This window comes from Arvicanthis niloticus, chromosome 2 (genome assembly GCF_011762505.2).
Source record: "Arvicanthis niloticus isolate mArvNil1 chromosome 2, mArvNil1.pat.X, whole genome shotgun sequence".
NCBI lineage: Eukaryota > Metazoa > Chordata > Mammalia > Rodentia > Muridae > Arvicanthis > Arvicanthis niloticus.
Window position 1 is genome coordinate 125,344,759 of NC_047659.1, and position 21,166 is coordinate 125,365,924.

Below are 21,166 nucleotides of genomic sequence, written 5' to 3' on the forward strand. Positions count from 1 at the left end.
GGTTCCCCCAGTTCTCCCCTGCTCCTCCTGCCCCGCCCTCTCCAAGCCCAACCTGGAGACGCGCGTGCGTCTCTAGAAAAGTACTCCTGTACTCACAAGGACTCGCACCAGCAACGCCATGTTCCTCCACAACCATTTCCGGGTGAAAGGTGGGCTTCCGGAATCCCGATTGTCGCCACCCACTCAGCCTCTGTCCCCTCGCTAAAGGTAGTCGGGCTCCGGCGGCGGCGGCGCAGGCGTAGATGTCGCACTGCGCACCAGCGGTTTTCCTGCTGTGGATCTGAAAGAGATTTCAGGACGCCAGACTCCTCGCCGGTCTTAAGTCCTTGCTGCGCGTCACAAGGGCTCACGTTCTTCCTCTACACACCCCTGGCCTGGCCTCCCGCATCCCTCTCACCCTTCGGTTAACCCCTTACAGCCATTCCTTTACTGACTCCACCCCCAGGAGACTACAAGGCTAAAGGGATCAGGACCTCGGATGTCCCAGTAGTTAAAAAAGAGGTCAGGGAGTCTGAGAACCAAAGAGCACAGTCCTGGAAAGCCAGAAAAGGAGGTTGTCAGGTGCTGACCTGAGGCTTGGCAGAAAAGGAGCTTAAGGCTTGTGTTTGGCTGGTTAATACATCTTTGAATACCGATAGGAAAGAATTAGTAAAGGATAGCCAAGTGTGGTGGCACACGCCTTTATTCCCAGCACTCAAGAGGCAGAGACAGGATCTCCGAGTTCGAAGCCTGCCTTGTTTACAGAGTTCCAGGACAACCAGGAACCCTTGTCCCCCAAAACAAACAAGCAAAACATAATAGTAATTGAAGAGAAAGAAGGATGAGAGGAGTTGCCTATGGGAATGGGCAAGTGGATCGTCTTAGCTGAAGAACTCTTGTATCCCAAGAGAAGTAGAAAAGAGAACGCTAGCCAGGCAGTGGTGGCGCACGCCTTTAATCCCAGCACTTGGGAGGCAGAGGCCGGCGGATTTCTGACTTCGAGGCCAGTCTGGTCTACAGAGTGAGTTCCAGGACAGCCAAGGCTATACAGAGAAACCCTGTATCAAAAAAAAAAAAAGAAAGAAAGAAAGAAAGAAAGAAAAGAAAAGAAAAAAGAAAAAGAAAAAAAAGAAAGAAAGAAAGAGGAAAAAAGGAAGAAAAGAGAAGACATTGCTGCTTCAGTGACTGAGCAGGAGCCAGAGCCTAGCGGATGAAGCACATTCTATCCACCAGTCAATAAAGACCTACTGAGTATTCAGTATTTATTCAGCGTGCACTGGGTACCAGACAGGTGTGAGTAACTCTGCGGAGCTTGTGAGCTAGTGGGGCAAGTAGGGGACCCTAAGTCTGAGTAGACAACTCGTGAAAACAAACAAACAAAATGATATGAAGGAAACAATAAATAGCTAATGAAAACAATATAGGCAGGTACTTGGCCAGCTTAGCAGGATAAAGCCTATAGGTGGAACTGACAAGTAAGGTGGGATTCAGGGTGATCTTTTTGTTGCCTTCTTTCTCCCTTTTAAATAAAATTTGGTGTAGCCCAGGCTGACCTCAAGCTCTATGTAGCTGAGGCGGGCCTTGAAGTCCTGATCCTCCTGTGCCTTCATCTCCCAAGTGCTGGGATTATAGGCCTGTGATACTATGTCCAGCCTCCCAACTTTGTTTTGTTTTGAGCAGGTCTCACCATGTAGCCTTGGCTGGCCTGGAACCAACTGAGAACCAACTGCCTCTGCCTCCCAACACCTGGCAAAATTCTGTATATTTATCAAGTTTCTGGTTTTTAAATGTTTGCATGTGAAATGACTAAATTAACCTTGTGATGGAGCAAGACAACAGAGAGGTTCCTCCATCTTGTCTTCTTGCTGAGGCTGTTTCAGGTTTAATTAGAATTTGATCTCCTTGATGGAGAAACCTGTGGAAATTTACCCAACTCTATTCCAGGAACCCAAGGTCAAGATGCCCTAGTTAACCTATCTTGGCTCCTGCTTGTGCAAACTTTCCCCCTCCAGCTAACTGCTTATCTGAGCTTCTGTTAAACTGCTTGCTTATGTGAAGACCCCTGCAGTTGCTGAGGAAGATGCCAGGAAGTGGTTTCTGCCTTTAAAAAAGCCTACACTCTGAGCTGGAGAGATGGCTCAGTGGTTATGAGCACTGACTGCTCTTCCAGAGGTCCTGAGTTCAATTCCCAGCAACCACATGGTGGCTCACAACCATCTGTAATGGGATCTGATGCCCTCTTCTGGTGTTTTGAAGATAGTGACAGTGTATACATATAAATGTAATAAATAATTCTTTGAAAGGAAGAAAGAAAGAAAGAAAGAAAGAGAAAGAAAGGGTTTTTAAAAAACAAAACATTCTCTGACAACTCAGTGCTATACCATTTAGGATCTGAATACCTGAGTGTAATCCCAGTCAGTCAGAGTAAAGATTTTTCAATTGCCTATAAAACGTCTGAGTGTTCATTTCTGGTGGGTTCCCCCAAACAAGCTAAGTAGCATATAAACTCATTTTACATGTGTTCAAAAAATACTCTTTAAGTGGTATTTAAAAATGTAATTCAAAAAATGAAATGCGCCAGGCAGTGGTGGCACATGCCTTTAATCCCAGCACTTGGGAGGCAGAGGCAGGTGGATTTTTGAGTTCGAGGCCAACCTGGTCTACAGAGTGAGTTCCAGGACAGCCAGAGCTACACAGAGAAACCCTGTCTCAAAAAAAAAAAAAAAAATGAAATGCATCTGATGTTGGTGGCACACACCTTTAATTCCAGCACTAGGGAGGCAGAGGCAGGTAGATCTCTGAGTTTTGACCAGCCTGGTGTACAGAGCGAGTTCCAGGTCAACCAGTGCTACACAAAGAAACCCTGTCTTATGTACATATACATATACATACACATACACACACACACACACACACACACAAATTATATATATATATATATATATATATATATATATATAGAGAGAGAGAGAGAGAGAGAGAGAGAGAGAGAGAGAGAAAGCAGTCACCAAACTATAGTAGTACTCCTGAATTTATTTGTCCTCTCTAAGTAAAATTTTGTGTCCTATGACCAACAGTTTGGCACTGTTCTGGACTCCTAAGAGCCGTATTTGCTGTTTGCTTCCATGAGTTCACTTTTAGGTGAAATACTTGTCTGTGTGTCTAACTTATTTCATGTATCAATGTCCTCCAACTTCATGAATATTGTCCCTATAGACAGGAGACTCTTTGGCTGAACAGCATTCTACTATGAATATTAACATTTTATTTCCCTGCTCATCTGCTTGATGGACACTTGCATTATCAACTTTATGTGTTGGTAGTTGTGATTGACGCCACACGAATGTGTGAACACTGATTTCATTGTCTGTAGATAGGTGGCCAATAGTATTGCTAGATTATATAATAATTCTGCTTTTAAATTTTTGTATGGTCTTTCTTTTTGTCTCTTCAGTAGCTATTGTAACTTGTATTTCTGTTTACAATATTGCATATGTTTCTTTTTCTTCTTCATCAATGCCAGTTATGAAATCTAGCCTCAGAGATGTGATATCTTATGGTGGTGTCAGTTGATTATTAATGATGAAGTATTTTCTCCATATGCCTATTAGCTAATTATATATCTTTTAGGGAAAAATGACTGTTTTCAAAAAATCCTTTGCCCATTGTTGTGGGCTAGTGTTGGCTTTTGATTGGTTGGTTGGCTGGGTGAGTGGGTGGGTAGGTAGTTTGAGACAAGCCTGGCTGGCCCGTAATTTTCTATATAAATCAGACTGGCCTTGAACTCAAAGAGACCTCCGCTCCTGCCCTCTGTATTCTAGGATTAAAGTCGTGTGCCACCGTATCAGCAGTTGGTCTGTTTTGTTATTTGTGTGGTGCCAAAGATCAAACCCAGAGTATTTCTCATGGAGGGGAAGGGGCAAGATCTCTACCAGTGAGCTCCATCCTCAACCCCTTTGCCTAGTCTTTTTGAAAAAATATTTAATTTATTTATAACTGTGTTGGTGTTTTGCCTGCAGGTATGTCTCTGAGTGTGTCAGATCTTGGAGTTAGAGAGTCGAGAACTGCCATGTGGTTGCTGTGAATTGAACCCCAGTCCTCTGAAGAATAGTCAGTGTTCCTAACCACTGAGCAATCTCTCTAGTTTCTTACCTTTTTGTTATTTTTTATTATTTTTCAATTTTTATTTTATACATATTAGTATTCTGCCTACTTATATCCTGTGTGTGAGTGTCAGATCCTCAGGAATTGGAGTTACAGATGGTTGTGAGCTGCCATGTTGGTTCTGGGATCGTCCTTTGGAAGATCAACCAGTGTTCCTAACTGCTGAGCCATCTCTCCAGTTCTCTTTGCCTAGTCTTTAACCAGATAATTTTGTTGCCGTTGAGCTGAGTGAAATCTTTATATATTTTGGATATTAACATCATTATCAGATATATGGTTTGCAAATACTTTCCCCCATTCTATGGGTGCCTCTTCATTCTGCTAAATGTTTCTGTTTCTAGTTTAAAGTAGTTACAATTATCTTGGTTTTGTTGTTTCCATATTTTGGAGATCATAAAACAATTTAAATACATTTTTAAAAACTACTGGGGTTGGACATGATGATACATGCCTTTAATCTCAGCACTTGTCAGGCAGAGGCCAGCTTAGTCTGCATATAGAGTTCCAGGCTAACCACTGCTACATAGTGAAATTCTCTCTAAAAGAAATTAATAATAATAATAATAATAATAATAATAATAATAATAATAATAATAGCAACTGTTAAAGCTAGAGAGGTGGCTCGGTGTTTAAGAGCAAATACTGCTTTTCTGGAGGACTAAGTTCTTTTTCCAACACCCACATAGAGTGGTTCACAACCACTTGCAACTCTAAATCCCAAAGAGTTTGATGTCTCTGGCTTCCGTGGGCACCTGCCCACATGTGCTTACATGCACACACACAGCTTAAAATAATAAAAATTTAAATATATATATTGGAGCCAGGTATGTTTGGAACTCACTTGTAATCCTAGAACTCAGAAGGCAGACGCAAGTGAATCTTTGTAAGTTTGAGGCCAGCCTGGTCTACAAAGTCAGACCCTGTCTCAAAAACACAAAGGAACTATTGGGTCAGGACAATGGCTCAGTGGGTAAAAGTGCTTGCTGGGGAAACCTGATGGCATGAGTGTGGTGATCCTCCGAATACACATGGCAATCTGGGTGGGTGGCGCATGTCTGTAATCCCAACACTCCTACTGTGAGGTAGGAGGCAGAGGCAAAAGAGTCTGTAAGAAGCTCCTGTGGGGATCACAGGTTTTGCCCTCTGACCTCCAGGAGTTCACCATGGCACATACATACCCACACTCGCACAAACTCACAATAAAATGTTACCCAGACCAGTGTCTGGGAGCTTTTCACCTACTCTTTAATCCAGTAGCTTTTAAGTTTGAGGTCTGATGTTTAAGTCTTCAATGAACTTTTCTTTTGTTTTGAAACAAGTCTCACACTGTGTGGATAAGCCTGGTTTCAAACTCGTACAGAGATCTACCTGAATGCTGAAGTCATCAATAAATTTTGAGTTGATTTTTGTATGTAGTATAAAGTAAGGATCTAATTACATGCATGTTAGGTAAACAGTTATCCTAACATGTTCTTTCATGATTTTGTGGAGTGCGTGTGTATACAGTGCTCATCAGACTAAGAAATATTGATTCTTAGGATATTAAGTTTGTTGGTGTGTACATTTGCACATGTGTGCATGTGTGCATGTACATGTGTGTGCCCATGCATATGGAAACCATAGGTGAACATCAGATGTCTTCCTCAATCACTCTCCACCACATTTTGCAATTGTTAATTTATAGCCAGGCAGTGGTGGCGCACGCCTTTAATCCCAGCACTTGGGAGGCAGAGGCAGGCGGATTTCTGAGTTCATGGCCAGCCTGGTCTACAGAGTGAGTTTTAGGACAGTCTGGGCTATACAGAGAAACCCTGTCTCGAAAAAACAAAACAAAAAACAAAGCAATTGTTAGTTTATTATCACAAATGTATGTGTGCAACTGTATGTAGACATGTGTGCCACAGAAAATGTGCGGAGGTCAGAGGACATTACCTCAACTATCTTTAGTTTTAAAAGTTATTTTAAGCCAGGTATAGTAGAAGCACATGCACATAATCCCAGCCTGAAGGATGCTGTACAGGATGCTTGCTGTAAGTTCAAGGCCAGTCTGGACTAGTATGGCATGAAATCTTGTCTCAAAAACAAAACAAAACAAACACCAGGGGATAGGCTAATATTCTCATAATACAGTATATACTTTTATAGAAATGTCTTTATAAAACCCAATATCATGTATGATAAACATACACCAATAAAAATGTTTCAGAAATAAAAAACTCATAAGCCTTAAAAAAGAAAAACAGCCAGGAGGTGGTAGCTCATGTCTTTAATCCCAACACATAGGATGCAGAGACAGGTGGATCTCTGAGTTTGAGGCCAGCCTGATCTACAGAGTGAGTTCTAAGATAGCCAGGGATATACACAGAGAAACCCTGTGTCAGGGAGAGAGAAAAAGGAAAGAAAAATCATTCCAAAGTCTGCATAGAGAGTGCAGTAACTCATCTCTAGGATGAAGGTTACAGCAGCCATGTCATGGGCTTAGTTATGAGAATTAAGGATGATAGGGGCCATGCTTGATCCCTTCCCACAGCTATTGGATTTGCATCTCTTAGTGTATTGTTCTGGCCTCCAGAACTGCACGTTTTGATTGCATCTCTTCTTCTAAAGGCTGCAATATCTCTTCACACAGCTGCTCTGCTCCTCCTCCTTCCTCATCTTGATAGTGCTAGTCTCTTCAGCTGAATCTCTTAAGATATTATTTCTAGACCTCTCACTACCATTGCCCTTTGTGCATCTTGTAATGGCTTATGTCAAGAAGTCAAAAAACCAGCCAGTCATAATGGCGTAACGGCAGCACTCACGTGGCAGAGGCAGGCACAGGCAGATCTCAGTGAGATCAAGGCCAGCCTGGTCTACATAGTGAGTTCCAGGACAGCCAGAGCTACACAGTACACAATACGCCCCCCCTCGTGTGTGGTGTGGTGTGGGTGTGTGTGTGTGTGTGTGTGTGTGTGTGTGTGTGTGTGTGAAAGAAGCCAGGTGTGGCAGGTATGGTGATATATTCACGTAATGAGCACTGCATTTGTTTTTCGTTTTTCTTTTCTTTTTGCAGTGTTGAGGTTTAATCCCAGAGCCATGCACATGCTTACCAAGCCATTCTACCTCTGAACTGTAAACTATTGTCCCAGGCCTGAAGCTCACACTTGTATTAGCATTCAGGCAGCCATGTTATATTACATTAACTCCACAGGCTTCACAACCACCTAAATGCTGTCTCCCTTCAGTCTGAAGTTAGTGAAATCACACTTGTTCATATCCTATATTTACTTATGGAGTTGCTCCATGGGTTTAAGTGGATAGGTGGGTTTTTGGTTTGTTATGATTTTGTTTGGTTTCCTGTTCTGTTCCATCTACTCTCACCCAGCTTTCCTTATCCCAAACCCCTTCAGGTTCTTTGTTTCCTTTTCTATGTATGCATGAACCTTAAGAACATTGTAAGGACATGACAAGCCCTTGGTAAACATCTGCAATGCTTCTGACTTTGTTATGCTAACACTCAGTACAGTGTCTGTGCCTAACTGGACCTTCAATAACTATTCACTAATCAATAAATGAACGACTAGATCAAAGATTGGTGAAATAAACGAATACCCTCATATCCTAAACCTGAGGGCTTAGGATATGACTAATATCCTAATTGAATGACTTCAATGACAAAGTCCTCTTGAATGACTTCAAGAGTCATATATATTTATTTTATGTGCATGAGTGTTTCCCTGTGTGTATATATGTACACTACTTAGTATGTGTTCCACATGAAAGGACAGTGCCCATAGAGACCAGCAAAAGGTGCTGCCTCCTCTGGACCTGGAGTTACAGATGATTGTGAGCTGCTATGTGGGCACTGGAAGACAAACACAATCTTTCCACAAGAGCAGCAGGTCCTTTTAACAGCCAAGCCATCTCTCAAGCCCCAGATTTATAACATTTATATTATCCCTTTTTTACAGAGAGGTAAACTGAGGCTTGAAGAGGTTAACTAACTTGATCTGGGCCACTTAGCTGGACAGTAGTAGAACCAGGGCTGGAACTCCCAGATTCCCACTCATGTGACAAGCCCTACTGTGCTCCAGCATATGTGTATTCAGATCGGGAGAACCAGCTGAGTCAGAATGAAGGTTGTAAGGCTTCCTGAGGTTGTATGTCCTAGCCCCAGAGAAGCTGTTTCTCCTGTTGTGACCCTGGGACACAGGATGTGGAAAGGACCTAGCGACAAGGAGCACAGTGCTGGAAACCTCCCTCCTTTCCTCCCCTCTGGGCCTCTCATGTTTCCTGCCCTAAACTCTGCTCTGCTATTTTCCCAAGGAATTCACAGCACGGTGTGTCCCTAAGGAGACACTTTTGGGGCCAGAGAGCCAAGCCAGGGAGGTGACTCCATCACTGGCCAAGACAGGGGTCAGTGGACTCAGGGGCCCAGAGGAGTGGGTATAAGAATGAGAAGGCCCCCCAGCACTTGGAAGGCAGAGGCAGGTGGATTTCTGAGTTCGAGGCCAGCCTGGTCTACAGAGTGAGTTCCAGGACAGCCAGGGCTACACAGGGAAACTCTGTCTTGAAAAAAAAAAAAAAAAAAAGAATGAGAAGGCCTGCAGGAGACATGTGGTTGCCACTCTGCCGCTCCTCTAGGTACCAGAAAAAAAAAAAGTCAATAGTACTCTTAGAAGCAGGGCACACACCTTACCCCTAGGGAGGCAGAGTCAGGCAGATCTCTATGAGATCAAGGCCTGCCTAGTCTACATAGTGAGTTCCTGGATAGCCAGAGCTAACATGAGTATACACACAAATACCTGCTGTTTAAAACATGCTCACGTGTGTGTGCATACAAGTGCACATGCACACATGTGTGCACTCGCGCACACACACACACACACACACGCACACACAATCTTTATACTGCCTACTTAAGACAATCTAAGGCACTCTGTGACAATAATAAATGATCACCAAATTTCATCTTTGTGCCACTTATTCTACGAGGTTGAGTGTCTTTCATATCCTTACAGCTAGCTTTATGAAGTAGGTAATAAATGTATTTTTTGCCCCCCCCCTTTTAAATTTTCTTTCCTTCCTTTCCTTCCTTCCTTTCTCACATGAGGACAGGCTGGACATGCAGTCCCCAAAGGATGTAGACCAGCCTCAGGTACATAGTCAATTGTAAAGTACCTGCCTACGTGGCAGTACCTATTTCTTGTTCAAGGCCTGTAACTTTTTTAAAGATTTATTTATATGTATTGTGTGTGCATGCACACTCATGTATGTGTATTCACACATGTGTTCAGGTACCTACGGAGGCTAGGAGTGGAATCATGGGTGGTTGTTACCACTTAGTGTGGTTGCTTGGAACTGAGTTCAGGACCTCTTCAAGGGCAGCCAGTCCTCTAAACTGCTGAACCATTGCTGCCCTCAAGGCCTATAACTGACAGAAGGCAAAACTGAAGTTTGAAGCTACACAACCTTTTGAACTCTTCATAGCTGGGGGACTATGGTTAGGAGAGCGTGAACTATGGCATAGAATAGAAACCCTGTATTGTTTTGTGTGTGAGAGGGAGGGATGTGTCTATGTGTGCACATCAGAATCCAAGTACACATGTTCCAGTGTGTGTGCACATATGTGTTTGTGTGTATTCATGTAGAGGCCCCAGGTTGATGATGCATGGTGTCTTCCTTGGTTACTTTCCACCATATGTTTTGAGATAGAGTCTCTCACTAAACCTCGGACTCAAAGATCCATCTAGGCAGACCAGGAAGCAAGCTCCAGGGATCTATCTGTCTATCTCTCCCTCCCCAGGACTGGAATTACAGACAGGTGCTGTTGTACTCTGTTTTATGTGTGGCTGCTAGGAATCAAAAGTGGGGTCTTCATGCTTGTGTGTTGAGTGCTTTACCAACTGAGCCATCTCCAGAGCCCCCAGTAAGCTCTTTGAGCAATAATGTAAGTACACAAGTATGCAGCTTCCTGTGATTGTAACCAGATGTGGTGCCGAGGGAGAGAGTTCTCCCTGGAGGCCATTGCCCTGATCTGAAGGTTGGAATGGAAGGGCTCTAACCACTCAAAATGGTCAGATTGGTTCTCTAGAGTTGGGTGAAGGGGGTTGTAAAGTCTGAGTTGTTCTTTTGAGGTCCAGGGCAGTTTGGGATGGGAAAGAAAGCTTTTGGGGTGTTCAGCCAGAGCTATGACCACCCACCCAAAGCCTAAGCTTTCAGGCTACAGAGAGCTCTGTGACTCTGGTGATGTTCTACCAGAGCTAAGGCAAGGAGAACTTTCCAAGAAACAAGAAACACACAGCCCAAGAAATAAGTACTTGGGGCAGCCAATACCACCTGTGACCCCTTCCTGCTGTCTCTCTGCCCGTGGGTTTCTAGCCACCTCGATCCTACACTGCTCCCTCTGTAGCCATAGTTGTCTGCTTGGCCTCGCCAGCACCTTCCTCAGGGCTCATTCTCTCTCACACACCAGGCCTCTGTCTGCTGTGGCAGCTCCTTTGTTTACCCTCAGAGCTCTCAGGCGCACTACTAGCCAAACACAACGAAGCCTAGCCAGAGAGAACTCAGTTCCAGACTCAGTCTGGCTCCTCTGGGACAGGTAATGGCCTCCAAATCAAGGAGACAGCTCAAAAGAAAGCTGCCCCCTGCACTGGGCTCTTGCTTCAGGTCCTGACAACCCAAAGGAAAAGGACACAAGATCTGCCCATTGTTGGGCAGGGATCCCTACTTTTGAGACAGCTTTGGCTGGGAGCCCTGGGAATCAAAGCCTCAGCTGGAGAGAGGTGGGGAAAATTTTGAGGCCGTATGGGTGGGAACCAGAGACTTGGACTTCTCCTGGTCCTTGTGTCTCTCTCTAACCAGGTAGAATCTGGGCCTTGAGCCCTCCACTCTGAGATCCAGGTGCCTAAAATTCTCTACCAGAGAGGACTGTCCTCTCCAAAAGTTCATGCCCCACACCTCCCCCAAAGATTCTAGCTAAGAAAAGGAAGTGAACATTTACTGTGGGCCAAGTTCCAAGCAGGAAGCATTGTGAGGATGTGCCTGGCATGTTCTGTCTGTCTGAGGTCAGCAGGGGAGATTAGTGATTTGTGTGTAATTACGCACTTACATAATATGCAATGTAAAGGGAGCGGCTCCTCTTCTGACTCGGAGCTTTGTGAACAGTGAAGTGCTGTGGTCACACAGCCCCAGAGAGCAGTGGGGTCCTAAGCCAGATCATGTGAGAAGCAGTGGTCAGTGGTAGAGATGTGACGCCACCACAGGGCGGTAGAGACCTTGGCAGCCCAGACTCCCCATGGAAAAAAGTAGAAGGCCCTTTAAATGAAGCCCAGGCAAGTCTGTGATTATTGTGGTAGAGGGGGGCACTGGGCAGAGGCTGTGAATGAAGTGGAGACAGTGTAAAAGAAAACCACGCTTCCCCACCCCCTACCCCCTGAAGGCTTCATTTTGGAGACAGGAGCTTGTTTAGGGAATGTAAAACTCTAGCTCTATGCTAGGCCCCAATGGAACAGAAGGAGCTAGGGACCAATGGCTTTTGGAAAGATCAGGAATGGGGCGAGAGGTGAACTCTGGCCCTGACCAGCTGTACTCTCTGCACCATTCTGCTTCGGTTCCCAGGAGTGGGGGTAGAGTCCAAGCCTGGGAAACAGTTTATACCTGAGGCACCCTACTTTCACTCTCAAGGGTTAACAATTCTTTAGGAGATCTGGGTCCCCTGGAGTAAACAAGAAATCTGCCACAATTTTAGCCATGAAGATTCAGCTTTTTATCTCATCGATGTACATTTTAATCTAACAGCCTAATTAGTCTCCTACTCTTCACCCCTGCCCAAGTCCTTTCCCCTTCTTGCCCAGCCCCTGCAATGAACATCTCGTGGCACACCAGGCACAAAGGTGACTCAAGGAGGGGATGGCACTTGTAGCTCTCCCATGAGGAGCTTCGGCGATAGCTCCAGTTTCTCTGGAGAGTCTGGAGAGCAAGGAAGCCCCGGGGAGGAGATATGGTGAACTGAGTCTCATTGAAGAACACCTTTCCTGGGCCTCAGGCCCACTCAGAGTCTGTTCCTTGGACAGGCATCTTCAGATGGGGGTCTCTTTAGCCCAAAACATATCCGGAGAGTAAGCCTGATGAAAACTCTTTCCTGCAGGCTGTTGAGATACTTCCAGCTGCAGCTTTACAACTTCTCTGTGATTCCAGGAGCCTGTGGAGGGGGTTCTCTCTGGATGTGCCACCCTGGAAGACAAGAGGGCCCACGCTGCTACCTGCAGCCACAAGATTCCACGACCATGTCCTCGTACTGTTTATATACCACGTTGTTGGCAGAGTCAATGAAGAGGATGCTGATGGGACTCAACCGTGTAGGCACACAACAGGTGGGTGGTGTGGATTCAGGGTCCATAGAGTTCATCAGGGTCTGAATGACTGCATGGTTTGTGGGCTCCAAGTGGGAGCGCAAGGGGAACTCACACAGTCCTTCGCAGTGGAAGGCCTCATACTCAAGGGGCGCGATGATCCAGTCGTCCCACCCCATGTCCTTGAAGTTGACATGCAAGGCCTTGCGACTGCAGCGAGCCTTGAGGTTCTTGCTGGGTCGCTTGCCCTGGCGATTGGCCAGTGGGGCCCGCCGTTTCCGCCGCTGGCTGAACAGATATTCATACACGGTCTTGTCATCCTGGCCAGAGCGGGCCTTAATCTCATTAAAGAACAGGTCCCGTTTTTTAGTACGACCAAACACCAGGAATAGGGCTTTCTCGTGGACCTGTCGGGCAGCACGTTCAAAGCCCAGGCCACGGAGGTCCACGGCCCGGCCCCGTTCCCAGGCCTCCAGCTCCAGGCACAGCTGCGCTGAGTTCTTAAAATTTCGGAAGAGTTTCCAGATGTCGAACACCTCCCAGCCAGATCCATCCAGGCCTGGCACGGAGCGCACATCCAGCAAGGCTGCCGGCTGCCGGCCGCTGGGGCAGCTGGACAGCTTCAGCTGGGCAACCCGCCCGCTACTGGGGACCGCTGGCTTGGCCACGTCCAAGGGCTTCTTCCGTAAGATCCGCAATTCAGCCCCCAACAACCCATCCTTCTCCAAGGCACTGATGTCAAACACGTACCTCTGCTTCCTGACCACAGGACCTCGGTCATCTAGAGAAAACAGCCAGAAGTCAATTCCTGTCACTTCACCAAGAGAGTCCGCCACCTCTGGGCCTCCAGGGAGGACCTAGCTCTCTCCCAATCAAAAGAGGTTTCTCTAACCTCTTCCCCACTATGGCCGAAGCCAACATGCAAACCACCAAGAGCCCTTTTCCCAATGAAGGTATGTGGCTACTTATTATCTGAGTGACCCTGGTGTTTGTGCCAATATGTATTAAAGTCATTAGCCTTATAACTGTCACCTATCAGTGTCCTCCCCATGCGTGATCCAGCGTGATTCTCTCCTATAAATAAGATAGGTGGTATGTACATTTAAATTAACCACTTTTCAGAGGAGGAAACAGAAGCTCAGAGTAAAGCTCAGAGGCGTATTCAATGTCATCTAGCTAAGGAGAAAGAAATAAAAGTGTAGCCTAGAACTTTAATAGTCTGGTCTGAGCTTCTTACACTTTAACGATCTTAGAGTTCTTGTTATGGGCAAGGCACAGAGTTGAGAGTAAACTGATGTGGGTAACACAGCAAATTAACAAGATCAGTCTGCAGCTCAGCTTCCCTAGTTCGCATGCTAATGATTTGGTACATGAGTGTTCCAGTTTGTGTATGTGTACACACACCCATGTGTGCAACTGGGTTCACGAGTAAGCATAAGGTAATATACTGACATGTGTAAGTAGAGTTGGGATTATATGAATACCTTAAACATGATGCTATATATGTATGTGTGCATGTATGTAATTCATTTACCATGTGTATAAAATATAAGGCTGTGTGGTGTGGGGTGTGTGTGTGTGTGTGTGTGTGTGTAAGCTCAATGGTATCTCTGAATCAGCATGCCCTCCTTCCTAAATGCCAATATGCCATTAGGGAACATTCAACTATTGCTCTAGAAGGTAACTAATTAGGCCTTTAAACTCTCCATCTCCCCTCCCCACGCTCCCTTAGTGCTGGGGGGACACAAGGACTTATTTTATGAGCCCTAGAGGGGTCACAGCTTTCCCTGGCTGGGCAGGCAGCCAGGCCACCTCCCCCACCTCTGCCAGACCTACTGCCTCTGTACCTCCCCCACCCCCTGTCATTCCCCTACAGACCAACTCTAATGAGGAGCCTCTCCCACCCTGGCCCCTCCCCCACCCTGCCAGCCAAAGTCCTGAGACTCAGCACCAGAGCCTGTGAACCGCAAGAAACTTCACCAACTGCCAGCCAGAGAACTGGAGACTCAGAAGGGAAGGGATTTGCTAAGAACACGCAGCAAGTTGAGAGGAAGAGCCAGCAACACTAGGCGGGCAGACCTCCCTCTGGCAATGCAAGAAAGACAAGTACTCTCCCAGGTTACTGATGGAAAGGACACAAGGTATTCCCATTCAAAATGCTCAGACATCACCCAGTCCAATGCCCATGTAGTATACATATAGGAAGAGACCCCAGGGAAGAAGGGGCTCAGTGTGCCCTCAGTCAGCTGCCTCCCTCTGGGACTCCAAGATGACAAGTATTCTGTCTTTACATTTCCTGCCCCCTTCACCTCCTATCTGAGGGTACAGTTGAAGAACCACGGGGACCTAAAGTTTCTTTCTCTCTGCTATCTGAGAAAAACCTGGAGCTTAGAGACTTTAGACCCACACGAGGTACAGAGCACCACCCAGTAATCAAGAGTGGGTCTTGGAGTCTAGTATCCAACTGGCAGATCTTAGCTCCTCTCTGCATTTTAGTACCCATTCTGCACCTTGCAGAAGTTGAACTTGGAGATCCCTAAGTGCTCCTAGTACTGGACCCAGTGTGTATGAGAGAAGTTCTGGATTCCCACCCTAGGCTAAATACACACACTGTCCTCCACCTGCATACTCCACGACTTTGGAACTCCTGGGTCTGTGCAAATGCCCCTCCCTGCCACCCCAACCCCTCACCTTGCCCTTTGTCAATAAAGCTGGTGATGGTGTTGGCCAGGCCAGCCTCCAACTTCACGCTGCTGTTGCCTCCCTTTCTGTCAGCATCGGACAGCGTCCTGTACAGCGAGAGCATGTATTCGTGGGGTGTGATGGGGGGCGGGCGAAACGGCTCCTTGGGCTCTCGAGGGGTCCCAGGCTCCCTGGTCTTCTTCAGCAAGAAGGAGCTGGGGGCAGATCCTGCTTTTGAAGATGCTTTGCCCCCAGGAAGCTGTCCTTTTGGGGTTACAGTCCGGGCTGCAGCCTGCCTGGTCTGGGGAGAGGGTCCTGGCTTGGTTTCAGAGCCACCAGATCTGGGGGGCATCTTTCTGGATTCATCTTTCTTGGCCTGTGTCTGCCCAGAGCTTCCCTTGGCCCTGGCATTGGTGGCCCCCACACCATAGCTGTGACCCCCTGGCCTAAAGATATTCCGGGCCAGGGGTGGCCTCTCCTTGGCCTCTGCTTTGGCCAACCCTGGCCTGGCCCCTGGGGGTCTCTGGCCTAAGTCAGGAGCACCCAACACAGTGCAGATGAGTTCCAGGTCCAACCAAGCCAGGTGCCAAAGCAAAAAAGTGAGGAGTTTGGGGAGTCTCATCCTCTGGCCAACCGCTGAATGACACCACAGAGAAAGGCAGCAGCAGCGAAGGTGTCTCTGGCTTGGCAGGATAAACCATGAAAGGACTGGGTCTTCAGAGGCAGCGGGGGCAGCAGCAGTAGCAGCAGCAGGCAGGGCTTTCTCCTCAGTCTGAGTGTCTTGAAGTCCGCCGGGCGTGTGTCTGTATCCAGTCCCATAGTGGAAATGCTCCCGTGTCCAGACGTGCACCGTCTCCAGTCAGCAGCTGAAAATAACTCGTTCTTGAAAGGAGAAAGCCGACCGCCCCCTTTCTCCCGCACAACTGACTGAGGGCTTGAAGGAGGCTTGTATAAGGCTGAGGGATTTTTCCAAGAAGGAGGAATGGCGTAATGCAGCCTGTGCACTCCAGTTTTTTTTCCCTCTAATTTTGAATCCTTTCCAGTGAAAATACTTACACACACACACACACACACACACACACACACACACACACACACAAACTTGCAGGTGCTCAGAAAAAATCTTTTACAAACCTGAACTCAGGAATTGGAAACGGAATTCCAACCCAAACCAATTTAATTACTCTCTGATGTCATGCTGTCTAAATTCATTTAAGTGCGATATATTTATGTGAAAAAAATCACCGCTGCCCTTTGGAGGCCATGGCTCACAGGGGCTCTTGGCTCAGAGCCCCATAGCGGGACTCTGGCTTAGGGGGCCTCCACATCCCAGAGTAGACTCAGGGGTCTTCACCTCCACCCCACCATCCTGAGCAGAGATGTCGAGGAGAGTGTAGAGACCTGCAGGCGCTGAGCGTGTGAGCTAGGTTTTCAGTGAAGTCCTTGGAGTGTCTGAAAAGCATTTTCAATCTCTCTGTCTAGTCTGAGACCTGGTGTGTGTGTGTGTGTGTGTGTGTGTGTGTGTGTGTGTGTGTAGGACAGCACAGATGGCAACATTTACCCACAGTTTCTTTTATTTTAATAAACTTGTGACCCAGAAACAGAAAAAAAAATCAGTGCCCACTATAGCACCCCCACCAAATGCCATTGGCTAAGCACTGCCATCCTGTAGCCCCCTTGGAAACAGGCCCAGGGTGTGCGTACCTCAGCCACTACCCAAGCAAAGACCCGCCAGTTTTCTTAGAAGAAATTAGCTGAGGCCAGAGGTGGCAGCCCCAGCCTAAGGCAGCAGCGACCCCTGCAGGGGGTTGGGAAAACAAGCTCTCCCTGGCTGCTTTTCCAGGAGCTGGTGAAATTTGAATTCCTGCTTAACTCAAGAGAGACCCTCTCCCTCTCTGCCTTTTCTTCTTCATCGTCTTTAGATAATGTCTCAGATAACCCATGAGAGCCTCAAATTCACTATGTATCCAAGGCTGGCCTTGAACTCCTGGTCTTACACCACCTCTAGCTCAAATACTCTTCCTGTAGCAAGAGCTGACCTTGGACTTAAAATGTAGCTGAGGCTGCCCTTGGAGTCCTGATCCTTCTACCTCCACCTGCTTGGCTACAGAGTAGGATTATAGAACTGTACCACCTACTCCAGCCTTCCTTATTAATCCTCTACTCTTAGAGCTGACCTAACGGATCCATTCATATGCTAAAATGCTAAAGTCGGTTTTTAGAGGCTCTCTGCTGGAGACGAGGCATGTCACTCAGTAGTCCAGTGCTTGTTAGTGTGCACAAAGCCCTCACCAAGACAACACCAAAGTCCTCACTCTGGAGATACAGGTAGATACAGGCCTGTTTGGGTTTTTTTTTTTTTCTTTTCTCTTCTTTTCTCCTTTTCTCCTCCTCTTCTCTTCTCTTCTCTTCTCTTCTCTTCTCTTCTCTCTCTCTCTTTCTTTCTTTCTTTCTTTCTTTAGTTCTTTCATTCTTTCTTCCTTTTAGTATTTATTTTGTTTATTCGAATGTGAAGAAAGCAGGAGGAGACCAGAAAGAGGCATCAGGTCCCCTGGAGCTGGAGTTGCAGGCAGCTGTGAGACATCCTGATGTGGTGCTGGGAGCAGAATTCTGTCCTTCCTATGAGCAGCAAGCACTTTTTTTTTTTTTTTTCATAATTTTGCTCCTAGGTCCACTGCAGCCTTCACTGATAGCTCCTAGGTCTGAAGAGGCTCACTTCAAAGGACCAAGGCACCACCTGCTCTTTTTAGAGAGTTCAGAGGACAGCTTGAACTCATTACAGTCCCTCAGATCATCCAGTCCATCACTCTTGACTTCACTTGTGACTGACTTTCACAGTCCTCTCTGGCATCTTCCTCCTGTGGACTCTGTCACTGCCCCATCCTCCTCACCCTTTGACCTACTACAGTTCCCTCAGAACTGCCTTCTTGGCCTCCAGGGCCTCTTCCCAACCCTTCTTCTTCCTAAAGCCTACCCACCAGACAAGAGCTGACCCATGTATCAGCTGTCACACAAAGGTATCCCTTACACCTCAGAAAAGTCATGAAGTTTCCAATCAGCCACCACAGACTTTCTGTGCTGCTTTCTGCTTTCAGAGTTCAAATCCATCCAGCCTCGGTCTCTGCCCCCACCTCCAGTGCAGGTCACTTTTTAAAGTCTATGTGTTTTTTTCATAGTTTTATTATAACTGAATTCCTTGTGGCTATCATAATTTATGTACATATCTGTCTATCCCATTAGATTATAACTACACTGTACCATATTTGTCTTTCAATTATTCCCAGGGCTTGGCACAGAGCCCAGCACATAGCAGATTCTCAGAGTGTGTTGTATGAATGGCCCTCAGACTGGCCCTTTTAAAGGAACACCGCCTTTTTCTTTTGTATCATTTCTGTTTTAAAATTAGAGTAAATAACTGGTTTCATTGTAATGTTTCCATATGTGCATATCATTATCCTATGGTCATTTCACTCCCTATCACCTCCCACCCCACACCTCTTCTTCCACCCAAGCATCCTTTCCATTTCCTGTTCTATCTCTATATATTCAAATATACAGCTTCTGCATGTGAAAGAAAATAACTCAATGTCCGTGGCCCCGCCCTTCATCAGTTTCCTGCTCCCATGTGCTCCCATCAGTCCCTTCATCTTCCCAGTAGTCACTAGTCCCCCTTCTGCTTTCAGGCCATATATGTAGATCCAGATGCTACGTACATGAGAAAGCATGTGCTATGTGTGTGGCTGAGTCTGAGAAGCCATCATTTTTAATATACCCTGCCTTTTCTACTGGACTTTGAGTTCCTACAAGGGAGACACGCTGTCTTGCTACTGGCCAAGTATTTCATAAGCTCTATGTACTGAATAAACAAAGTTATGAATGTGTCAACTCGGACATCCAATGCATGCTTTGATAACAATCGGTGGCTCTGCAGACGGACCTGGATTTGAATCATGGCGGCTCTGCTATTTATACATTATGCGATCTTGGAGAGCCATCCACCCATTCTGAAACTCTGAACCAGGATAATGACGATACTGACACACGCTTTTGTGGGTATTTGGTGGAGTGGATTATTAAACACCTAAACAGAGGGCTAGTGAGATGGTTCAATAAGTAAAGGTGTCTGCCATCAAGCCGGACAACCTGAGTTTGATCTCTAGATCCCATACAGTGGAGGAGAACAGGACCAACTCCCACAAGATGTCCTCCAACCTCCTGTTTCCCAGTCTCTCACCTATCTGAGCACATGCATGCATACACACAAAATAAATGAGATGTAATTTTTATTTTTATTTATTTAGTTTTTTTTTTTTTCCAAAATATGGTGTTTCTGTAGAACTCACTCTGTCAACTAGGCTGGTCTTGAACTTAGAGATCTGCCTGCCTCTGTCTTCCAAGTGCTGGGATTGAAGATGTGTACCACCACCACTGGGCAAGCTTGAACTCCTGATTCTCCAGACACTTTTCCCTGAATACCGGGATTGTGCACTGACATGCTCATCCCTTTTCCAATATTTTTAAAATTACACTTAAGAATTTTATTTTTCTCTTTCCTTTTTAAAAGATTTCTTCTCTCCTTCTCTCTCTCTCTCTCTCTCTCTCTCTCTCTCTCTCTCTCTTCTTTTGACACCAGGTATCCTGGAACTCACCATGTTGATCAAGCAGGCCTTGAACTAAGATCCACCTGCCTTTGCCTTTTTTTTTTTTTTTCCAAACAGGGTTTCTCTGTGTAGCCCTGGCTATCCTGGACTCACTCTGTAGACCAGGCTGGCCTCGAACTCAGAAATCCACCTGCCTCTGCCTCCCAAGTGCTGGGATTAAAGGCGTGCGCCACCACCGCCCGCTGCCTTTGCCTCTTGAGCACCAAAATAAAAGGTGTTTATCATTGTTCTTGGCTTAAAATTTTATTTCTATTTGTATGTAGTGGTACACAGAGGTCAGAGGTTCCAGATAGACTGGAGGAGCTGATTCTCTCTTTCCACCATGAGGGCTCCAGGATCAAACTCAGATCACCAGGTTGGCAGCAAGATCTTTACCCACTGACCCATCTCAGTGGCCCCTTTCAACATAGTATACCAAGAATCTTTCTCTGAATGTGATCAACACTGATAAGGTGGTGGAGTGGGAACATTAGGGAATTCTAACTTTCAGCCAAAAGACTCACCCAGTGGTCTGGAACTCTGAGGACATGAAGATATCTCAGACAAGGGCTAATGTCTAAGGACCAAGAGACTCCCAGGAATTGGGAAATCTCCAATGAAAAAAAGGAAAAAGACTCCAAATTTGGATGGAAGGCCCTCTCCAGGGAGGAGCCCAGAGTTCCTGCCTGGCTCTTACTATAAAGGTGACTAATCACTTTGGTCCCCTCTGGTAATTGCAACCAGATGCTGCTGCTGGCTGCGCTTCAGTCCCGACATGTTTAATTACTGGGACACAGAGTCTCTGGGTCCCCTGTGGCTCCCTCCCTCCCCCATTCCTGTCAGTAATATTAATGTCAAACCTAAGGTAGAGGATGGGAGCCTTGGGAAGCCACTGGCATGGAAATAATCTCCACAGGCCCTTCCACTGTGTAAAGCCTCTAACTTCTTTAAATGCTTCCCATCCATTATCTCATTGGTACCTCACAAAACATCCTTACAGAGAAAGTGAGCCAAAGCAGTAAGAGCTGAGTGACCTGAAGAAGAATACTCTCTTGTTTTACTCAAGCCCTTAGGAAGTTTCAAGGACATCTCATATTCCTTCTGTTCTGTCAACCTCCTGAGATCTCAGGTTAGGCCAGCACAGCACAGTAGCTGAAGGGGCAGATTGGAGATGGGACAGCAGTCTGAGTTTCAGCTCTGCCACTTACCAGCTGACTGCCCTGTGCATTCATTCATTCATTCATTCATTCATTCATTCATTTGCTTAATTATGAGCACTGGCTATCTAGCAGTGGACCAGACATCACAGTCTGTGTTCAAATTCTGGTGAAAGAGACAGATAAATGCACAATTTAAGGAACTTCTTTC

The 21,166-nt window shown here is 46.3% G+C and overlaps 2 protein-coding genes and 1 long non-coding RNA gene across 5 annotated transcripts in view; 1 reads left to right on the plus strand and 2 right to left on the minus strand.

Moving 5' to 3' along the window:
* Positions 1–709, minus strand: part of Uqcc1 (ubiquinol-cytochrome c reductase complex assembly factor 1) — a 90,183-nt gene extending 89,474 nt beyond the window's left edge. The window contains exon 1 of one of the 2 annotated variants that reach the window (XM_034495793.1): positions 97–709. In XM_034495793.1, the coding sequence (XP_034351684.1) occupies positions 97–120 (24 nt within the window). In that variant the 5' untranslated portion in view covers positions 121–709. Of the gene's footprint in view, positions 1–52 lie in introns of both variants that reach the window. The other variant, XM_034495795.2, reaches the window with a different exon arrangement.
* Positions 710–12,358: 11,649 nt separating this feature from the next.
* On the plus strand, positions 12,359–15,224 carry LOC143441481 (uncharacterized). Of its 2 annotated transcripts, none has more exons than XR_013108935.1 (3): positions 12,359–12,497; positions 13,246–13,429; positions 14,353–15,224. It is a non-coding gene; the product is annotated as an uncharacterized LOC143441481 (long non-coding RNA). The 2 variants fall into 2 exon arrangements; XR_013108936.1 differs by having other exon boundaries at positions 14,406–15,224.
* Gdf5 (growth differentiation factor 5) lies at positions 12,383–16,118 on the minus strand. The gene is made up of 2 exons (XM_034495665.2): positions 15,168–16,118; positions 12,383–13,257 (listed from the first exon to the last, which is right to left on the minus strand). Exons 1-2 carry the CDS (start codon positions 15,778–15,780, stop codon positions 12,383–12,385), a joined length of 1,488 nt encoding a protein of 495 aa, XP_034351556.1. The 5' UTR covers positions 15,781–16,118.
* Positions 16,119–21,166: the final 5,048 nt, after the last annotated feature.

Excerpts from the sequence above, each read along its gene's own strand:
- Gdf5 (XM_034495665.2), bottom strand. The coding sequence starts at position 15,780 with ATGAGACTCCCCAAACTCCTCACTTTTTTGCTTTGGCACCTGGCTTGG. Across the intron at positions 13,258-15,167 it reads CTTTATTGACAAAGGGCAAG|ATGACCGAGGTCCTGTGGTC; the intron begins GTGAGGGGTTGG and ends TGTTTTCTCTAG.